At 46.1% G+C, this 9,399-nt stretch overlaps 1 protein-coding gene across 1 annotated transcript in view; it reads left to right on the top strand.

Annotated features, from left to right (window-relative positions):
* Positions 1–9,399, top strand: part of LOC119218087 (sphingosine kinase 1-like) — a 21,463-nt gene extending 12,064 nt beyond the window's left edge. The window contains 4 exon segments of the mRNA XM_037472210.2: positions 4,496–4,546; positions 4,549–4,589; positions 5,152–5,267; positions 8,451–9,399. Of these exon segments, the coding sequence (XP_037328107.2) occupies positions 4,496–4,546; positions 4,549–4,589; positions 5,152–5,267; positions 8,451–9,339 (1,097 nt within the window). The 3' untranslated portion in view covers positions 9,340–9,399.

Genomic DNA, 9,399 nt, shown 5'->3' with positions numbered 1-9,399 from the left:
GAGAAGAGAGAGAGAGAGAGAGAGAGAGAGAGAGAGAGAGAGAGAGAGAGAGAGAGAGAGAGAGAGAGAGAGAGAGAGAGAGAGAGAGAGAGAGAGAGAGAGAGAGAGAGAGAGAGAGAGAGCGCCTCTGCACGTCTCTATGTGGTAGCGAAGACGCCACGCTGATTCCTCTCCGTTTCCCCCGCTGCTCGGGCCTCCTCCGATGTCTGTCACACAGTATTAATTAAAGCACAGCAACATTCTTCCCTCCCTCTCGTGCTCGGACTCATCTGACAAATATTTACCGGAGGAGAAGGGTATCTCCTCCAACAAGCTTTTCTGTCATTTTATTTCTCTCTGTCTGTTTTTCTGATGGCAACTATAGACATGCTCTTTTAAAGACCATGCCAGTAGGGGAAAAATATCGTCGTAAGAACCAGAAGGACAGCGATCAAAATATGGAAATCTTTCTGGTAGGATATGCAGTGTGCGATGTAATCGGTGCTTTTCTCATATCCTTAACCAAGTGATGGGATTTCTCTGCCGCTGCTGGTTTTACGTATCGGTCTATTTTCATGTGTAACTTACTGATATTTATACACTAAAAGTCTCTCCACCATGACTTAGTAAACTCGTTTGATGTGGTTGTCGGAACTTCGTATAATTGCTGCTAGATGTAAATACACAAAGTTGAACTACATATATTGTTTGGCCTTCAGATCTTGTGCCGCAAATTTAAAGACACACCTCTTCAGACTATACCCCGACTAAAAACACTAACAAATTAGACACTTAAATTGTACTTATAATGGCTCTTATCTATAGCAAGTTGTAAATCTGCTTTTTGATGAAATTGCTCTTGTTTCTTGTTCTTCTGAGTTTGTATCCCTTTTGGTTGAAATGCACTTATTGTAAGTCTCTTTGGATAAAAGCGTCAGCTAAATGACATGTAATGTAATTGTCGCTCAGTTTGGGAACCTTTTGTTTCCCCCACTGGCGGACCGCTGAAGATGTCCCAAGTTTGAACTCTTGTAGCTGATCCTGGTTCAGGCGCAGGCTGGGGAAGTGTCTTTTACCGCCTGTAGCCTTCAGTAAAAGTCTCTCTGGATCTGTGATGAGGTGAGATAAGATTTAATAATGAGATGTTTCATTAAACTTAATATAAACATGGTGGACTGGTCATGTGTACATTGCGGCAGTAACGACACATGTTGTTAACCAACAATTTTGACTGTGCAAATTCACCTGCCTCCGTGTTGACACTGAAACAACACCCAGGTTGAAAAGGCGTGGCGTTTTTTTAACCGTCACCACCCGTTGTTATTTAGGGCTGCAGATGGGATGTGTGTGTGTGTGTGTGTCAGCAGGGAGTACTGTGGATTCCTCCGGAGTTGCACAAGGTCAGTGGGATGACACAAGTTAGCATGAGGACAGAGCTTCCACATTACCACACATGGACATAGTGACAATGTCGCTTCGTAACTACGCAGTCGTTGGTAAAGTATCGTTTAAACGGTGCTCACATTAGAATATTTGAAGGGGCAGCTGTACCCGCATGCTCAAGGACTCTCTTGTGGATGCAGTGACTCACACTTTCTCAAAACATCTCTAATTGCCTATTTTTTTTATTATGGTGCCTCTCTACACTTAAATGGCCCCCGGTCGGTAGGGGCCAGTAGTAATGACAAAGCTGAGTTGAGCCCCAGCTGCTACAAGTGTGACTGTGGGGAAAAACCGCTCAGCTGCTGCTCAGCGGCCAGACAGTTATGATGTTTGTTTTTTAATGTTGTCCAAAAATTGACTCGAAGCCTAAATATATTCTTTATGTTGTGGTTTTTCGCAACATTTGGGTTAGGGGTTATTTAGCTATAAAACTATTAAATGTTGCATTAACTTGTCAAATCAGCCACCGATTTAATGCTCATCAACTAATCAACCTTCTTTATTTGTGGAGATGCCAGCATCAATGTGGTCCATACATCGTAAACTCCTTGAGTGACAACTTTGTGTAAAATCAGAAAAGGTCACAGTGATGGTTGTCATTTTTAAATCCTCCAACCTCACTAAGTATGTGAACATAACTGCTTGCAAATGCTGAACTATTTCCACACGTTGGAAAGACGTGATGTGCAGTTTTTCTTCATCCCCACCGGAGTTTACTCATCCTCGTATCTGAAAGCGTTTCCTCACAGTGCCGGTCCAGCCTGTGACCACAGGCCTGCCAGTGATCTGCATGACTGTAATTGGTTAGTCACAATCCCCCCCCCCGTCGCCCGCCCACAGAGAGCAGCCCTCCTGCACTCCTCTCCTCTTCTTACCTCAGCAAAATGACCGTCAACTACCACCGAGCGCGCCGTGTGACTTATCTGCCTCCCTGATGCGGGGGTTTCTCCTCACGGCGTCGTCCTGCCATCACCAGTCTGTCTGATGAGGGGAGCGGCTTACTAAAATCCCACCGCTGTGGTGTCACTGCTCTACAACTTTTGGGCCCTTCGGCCTCTGCATTGACATGGGAATGTGATGCGACTGGACCAATAGGCGCAATTGATTCCTTTATTCGGCAGAGTTTAGGGAAAGCGAAGGGAAGAAGAGAAGTCGAGAAATGCGATCCCTCCAGAGGATTCTCTCTCTGTGCGTGCGTGCGTGAGCGTGGGGAGGATTAGTTTTCTGGCCTTTTGTTGGGCAAATAAATTATTGTCAGCTCCTGGAAAAGTCTTGATGAATTAGAACCTTTTGAAAAGAAGTAATTCAATATTATTTATATAACTAGACTTTTATTACTCTAGACCTGTGATGGGTTTCCCCCTCTTTTCCTTCTGTCGTCTCCACGGCGATTATTGTAGCTGCCTCAAACGATAACAAACTGAGTAGTGATTAGTAACTTACTGTAACTACTGCATCTTTCTGTCTGCGTTTGCTGCATCAACTGTAAAAAGTAACCCTTCCTGTGTTGCTCGTCGGAAAGTTTTTGTTGCTCAACCATTAACAAATTGCATGTCCAAATATCTGTTCAACTTGGCTACATGCAGATTGTTATTCCAGCACCGAGGTTACCATTGCACAAAAATAAAATCATACATAGAAAATGAAAAAAGAACTCTGCCGAGAGCAAGAGGAACTTCCACTTATTTGACTTTGCACAGAAAAGCGGGGACTAGTCATATTTACCACCTGCAGCAGCTCTACAGAAAATAATCAAATCCTTTATGATCCTTTTTCTCATTCTCATAGAGGCTGTGGGGACAGCGTGGAAATAATCTTTAAAGAGAATCATTTACAACAACCACAAAAAGCACCCAGCTGTGCAGCTCAACTCTGCGCGCGTAAGAATGAAGGCGCTGTTTGTGAAAGTGACAGAACGCGAAGAAGAATGATGTGAGAGAGTTGAGAGACGGCGTTGCTGAGCCTCAGCAGGTGGAGGAGAGGAGAATGTTGTGGCTGTCGGCTGCGCTTCACTGACTTTTGTTCACACATCGGCGCCTTCTGGCCTTTCACCTGCAGACGGAGGACAGGGAGACAGAGACGGGCCGATACATCCCTCCAAAGACATGAACACAGGCAGCAGAATTGAAATACTGGATTCAACTGAACCTGATACGTGTACTGTAAAAAGGTCTGTAGTGTTTGGAAGCAGCAGTTAGCAGAAGTCAAGGCAAACTGTATAATCTCATCACATCCCAACACAAGTAAAGATTCCTTGTAGTTTCTACATTACTGGATTCTCTGTTTCTACCATCTTTGTTTTGTATTTGCATGCTAACAGTCAAGAGTTGTTGTTTTTGCATATTCTGCTGGAATAATGTTCACTGAGTGGAAAACTTCTCTTGGCTATGCAATCAATTAATATGGATAAATAAATAAAGTCTATGTAATTAGTGCTAAATCCCCCAAAACCTCCAGGGGACTTACAGATCTGTAAAGGGATGCATTGTTGTAATGCATACCAGATAATATATACTTTTGAGGATGATGATCTGCCAAAATTCAACACCTCAAATAACCTTTGATGTGTCATGGTCTGGTTTCGTCACTCTGCACACAGACAACCATCCAATTAAGAGACACCCAAGCCCTGCTTCATCAGGTCATTGAGCCCCAGGTAAACTTGAGTGCTCCTGGGTAATTAAGTTGTTCTCATTTAATTGATAATAATAGGTGCTTCATTTAAGACGATAGATCAGCTTTCACTCACACGGTGATACTTGATTTGGATGAGGACTTGAGGTCCTAATCTTTCATCATGTTTGTGCCTTATTCATTCCTTGTAAATATGTGTGAAGTCTTTAATACAACGCAGATATTTAGGTTGACACAACTGCAATTTCCTTGTGATCGCACATTGGCAATAACGTTCTCAATTCATTGGTTAATGTTGTCATTTAAATAAGACATATGTATTATTGTCATCATGCAATTCGAGCTACAGATGTCTCCCTCACCAGAGCTGACTTAACCTTTTGCCCCACTTTGCATTGACGTGCGTGTGTGTGCGTTGTTTGTGTGTTAATGTTTGCAGAGCGGCAGAACCATGCAAGAGAGCTGGTGAAGGAGGCCGACCTGTCACAGTGGACGCTTTAGTCATCATGTCTGGAGATGGACTTCTCTTTGAGGTAAAGTGAGTCAGGTGCACACGTTCAAAATATTCACATCCTCTGGTGCTTTACATCAGTGCAGCAACATTTCTGTCAAATAACAATAATAACTCTTGATTCAACTGCACTATAACTACTATCAGGTGGCTTTACACTGTGCAAATGTTTTTGGGTATAAAAGAACCATTTTAAGTTATTACAGTGTTGCTTGTGTGTGTATGTGTACAATAAGTGAAAATGTTGCTTAAAAGCTGGAGACTGAAACCAAAGTCTGTCTTTTGAAATTATGATTGGAACTTTTCAAAATTTTATAAAGTTTTATAGACTAAACTGGGCTGACATCATTTACATTTTTTAAATCTAGGTCAACACTACCTCTATACTGAAGGACTCCTATAACTGCGCTTCAAAACTGAAGCTTCTACTTCAAAGGTTTAACACAAGCAGCAGTTAATGAACTTTACATAATTAAATAGTTTAAATTCAGAAATACACTGAGGTTTGATGCACGGCCCTGTGTGCTGCCGGTATCCATTCCGCTCTGTCCGACTGACCAAAGCCGCGTCGTCTTGTTTGTCAGGTGATAAATGGTCTGCTGGAGAGAGCAGACTGGGAGGAGGCCATCCGGACGCCGATGGGTATTCTACCTGGCGGATCGGGCAACGGGTTGGCTGCATCCGTACATCACTATTCTGGGTGAGTCACAAGAGGAATCCCGAAACATTACTGTCGTGACACAACTCGGAGCTCCATAGAAACCAGTCTAACCAGTGACGTAGCATATCTGGGCCACATCATAGCAGGCGCGGTGTTGAGTTACATTTAAATTAGACGATAAACGTGAATACAGTGTGATTGGTGCTCCCCCCCCCCCCCCCCCCCCCCCCCCCCGTGCATGCGCCCCCTCATTGAGAGTAGTCCTGTCCATTCTCATCCTCACGTGCACACAGCTGAAGACAAGGACACGCTGAAGTCAATAATGCCCCTGAGTCTGGTTCAATGCACTGGAGCCTGTACACTGTGTACAGTTTATGTAGCTGACTCAACTGTATATAGATAGAATAACAGGTAGTTGTGCTGTAACCACAACGATTACTGTGTGATGTAACAATGAGCTGTAGTGTTTACCCGGTGTTTAACCGAGCTGTACGGGCCGGACATCTGGGGCTTTCCTTCAGTGTAAAATGCACTCCTCTCTTCTATCAATTATTGATGATTTGCTGATTTAAGGTGATTGTTTGGAGTGTACTCCTCCAGAACGAAGAAGGGAAAGGAGAGGTTGAAGGACAGAAGGGCAGCTATTTAAACTCATTCACCATTACTCAGTGTTCGTAGTTCACTGTGTAGTGAGCAAAGGCGACATATCAAACATGGAATCTGCTCTGGGCTAAATGCTAATACGTTAGTGTGTTAGCATGCTAACGCTTGCTATTCAGCACTCCACACAAAGTAGATAAGGCTGCGATAATGCAGTTACTTTGCAGGACTTAAATCAAAGTAATGATCAAATAATTGTTGTATTAAATGTTTAATATCGCTCCTTACCGTTATTTCTGCTATGACACCTCTAATAGCTCCACGGTTTGTGGTGCCAGGACTATATCATGGAATATTATCTTACTTCTGAAATTTCAAAAACCTCACAGAACCTCACACGAGGCAGCTGATCCTACTGTTAAGGTCACATTTGGCTTTATCTTGCCCTTTTACTTTTTTATTTATTTTCTGTCGCTATGTATCTCGGAGCATTTGTTTGATGTAGTTTTCTTTCTTGGTAGCAACATTTAGCAGCCTTTTGTGCTGCATGTTTCTTTTGGGGGGGGGGGGGGGGGGGGGGGGGGGGGGGGGGTGGGGGGGCGGGGGGGGGGGGGATACCTGATTAAATAATGGATGAATTCTAATTAAAGTCACTAGAAAATTCAATTAAACAAAACCTGTGTGCTTCATCAAAAGAGCCACGTTCATTCATCACTTCAACTGCGTCTGACAATCAGCTTCCCATCAAACAATGGTCTTCCAGCTAGAGCGGCAGCGACAATGAGAGGAAGGGACCAGAGTTCGGCATTGTTTTCTCTCCTCTCACACGTCCAGAAAGTCTCCCGTCCCTCTCGCTGCCTGCAGCAGGCCGGCCCTGCGGCGGCTCTGAAAGAAAGAGAGCGGGTCTGCTATATTATTCCCAGCTGGATGTGGGGTTCACTGAGGCTACGCGGATGGCGTGAGCGACAGCCAGAACGTATTTGGTCTATGCAATGCTGTCAACAAGGTTTGGGCTGAGTGAGAGTTGAATGTCTTCACAGACATGGTGAGGGAGCATCATCTGAACACTGGCACATGTGACGCCTCGATGGGAGTGAGTCTCCCTCCTCTGGTGGCTCCCTGACACTGCAGCGTGAAATAAACATATTACTGCTTTATATAGAGTTGGTTTAGTCCAGTGGTTCTCACCTTCGGGATCGGGGTCTCTTGAAAGGGTCACCAAATAAATCTGGATCTGGAAATAAATAATTTAAGGATTCAGTGATTTAAATGAAGACGACTGTGGAGGAAATACGAATACACAAATAATTTTGTGTTTGTGGAGCATATGTAAGCATCATAGAAATACAACACTTGAAACAAACCTGCTATCATCACCATGTTAGCACTGTTAGTGTTAGCATGTTAGCATTTAGCTTTAAGAGCTGGAAGAGGTGCTGTACACTCTCATGCAAATCTTCATCTGAAAAGAGTCACTGAGCTGTCAAATAAAGAGTGGTAAAACTATAAAACGCTCTAGTGTCAGTAACTCAACATTGTACTTTGAGGCTAACAGTGCTTTCCATACTGAGTCCCATGTGCAGCAGGCAAATTGTAAATCTAGTCATCTTTTGATTTTTTTTACCAAAGATCTCTATGATTAAAAAGAAGCTGAGCTTCTTACAGGAAATGTAGAGGAGACTGTTTGGATCTTGTTGGACTGGTAAATAAATTCAGGCTGATGAATATGGAGATATCTGCAGGGCCACTGGTCTCCACTGAGACATCCAGTCATCACTGAAATTGGCTGCGGGTGGTAGCAGAAGGCGTGTGTGTGTGTGTGTGTGTGTCTTAGGGCTGTTACTATGACCTTCCACCTCTGTCTCCCTTCTCCCAGATGGGGTTGTCTTTGTCGTCTGACTGGTCTGTCGTGTCTGAAAGCCCATGAGCTGATTCTGTCCCGCCTCCAACATTTGTCTGGTTCACCAAACCTCCCCCACCCTCACCCCCCCATGGCGCAATGGGCCTCCGCCCTCTTCATCAACCCGCTCCGTTTTTTACAATCCCAATACAGTCACAGTTACCCCACTGTTGTATAACACGCACGAGCCTCGACCCACGTCCTCACCCAAGAATACGAATCAACCTTCCAGCTTTTATTTTTGGTGTCTGCTTCTTTTTTTTTTGAAGATTCCAGGGAACTGGCAGAGCTACAATTATCCATCTATCAATCGATTGAGGAATTTGCTGGTATTCTGTTTTTTGTCATTGTGAAATAAACTTCATTTATTTAGACACATGACCATAATCGTTTCTGCTCAGAAAGGGGAATGGACTTTTCAGCGTTGTACTTGACCTGCTGCTGCATTAAAGGTCAACATGTCGCACAGGGAATGCTTGAAAATATAGACTCAAGTCAAGGGAGTTATGTGGTGGCTTTTTTTTTTTTAGAAAGGACGTAATGAACTGAACAAGTTTTCTTTTTTTTGGAAGATTGTATTCTGAAATGTTGTTTTGTTAGTAGAGATGTAACTTTTAACCTGGTCCTTTTTCAGCGCCTTAGTTTTGTGGAATAGATGAACAATATTTTTTCCATTTAACCGTTTTCAAACCAAGCTGCTTAACCTCCCCTCCCCCCTCCAGAGCCTCGCTGGTGTCCACCGAGGAGCTGCTGGTCAGCTGCGGGTTCCTGCTGTGTCAAGGGCTCGTGGCCCGCATGGACCTGGTCTCCATCCATCTCTCCTCCGGCCCTCGTCTCTTCTCCTTCCTGTCGATGGCCTGGGGCTTCGTGGCCGACGTGGACATCGAAAGCGAGAAGTACCGACACGCCGGGGCCGCCCGGTTCACCGTGGGCACGCTGGTGCGGCTGGCGTCTCTGCGCGTGTACCGGGGCCGGCTGGCCTACCTGCCCGCCTCCGAGGACGACCTCAGCCAGGTGGAGGGCTCGCGCAACGACGTGACGCTGCGTTGCAGCGGCCAGGCCTCTTCCTCCTCCTCCTCCTCCTCCTCGGACCCGTCCAGAGCCTCGCCCCGCCTGAACACCTTCCACAACTCCTGCCACTCCAACAACTCCCGCAAGGCGAGGAGGAAAGAGGGCGCGCCTCGCCGAAGCGCCTCCGGGGCCCTCGGCGGCCCACCGGACTCCCTGCTGCCGCCTCTGGACCAGCCGCTGCCCGGCGACTGGGTGGTGGCGCCGGAGGAAGACTTTGTCCTCATGCTGGCCATGTACCAGTCCCACCTGGCGGAGGACCTGCTGGCGGCGCCGGACGCCACCCCGGACGACGGGGTCATCCACCTATTCTACGTCAGAGCGGGAATATCCCGCGGCGCGCTGCTGAAGCTGTTCCTGGCCATGGAGAAGGGGGCGCACGTGGGGACCTGCTGTCAGCACATGGTGCACGCCAAGGTGCGGGCCCTCAGGCTGGAGCCGCTCTCTCCCAAAGGGATAATAACGGTGGACGGAGAGGTGGTGGAGTACGGGCCGGTGCAGGCGGAGGTGCACAGGGGGCTGGGGAGGTTGATCACTGGATGAACAAACGCCCCCCCCCCCGCAGCTTCCAGCGAGAGGCGTGTTAAATCAGAGCCCGGCTCA

This window comes from Pungitius pungitius, chromosome 9 (genome assembly GCF_949316345.1).
Source record: "Pungitius pungitius chromosome 9, fPunPun2.1, whole genome shotgun sequence".
Classification (NCBI taxonomy): Eukaryota; Metazoa; Chordata; class Actinopteri; order Perciformes; family Gasterosteidae; genus Pungitius; species Pungitius pungitius.
The sequence above is the reverse complement of the archived record's forward strand: the minus strand, read 5'-3'. Positions and strand labels throughout refer to the sequence as shown.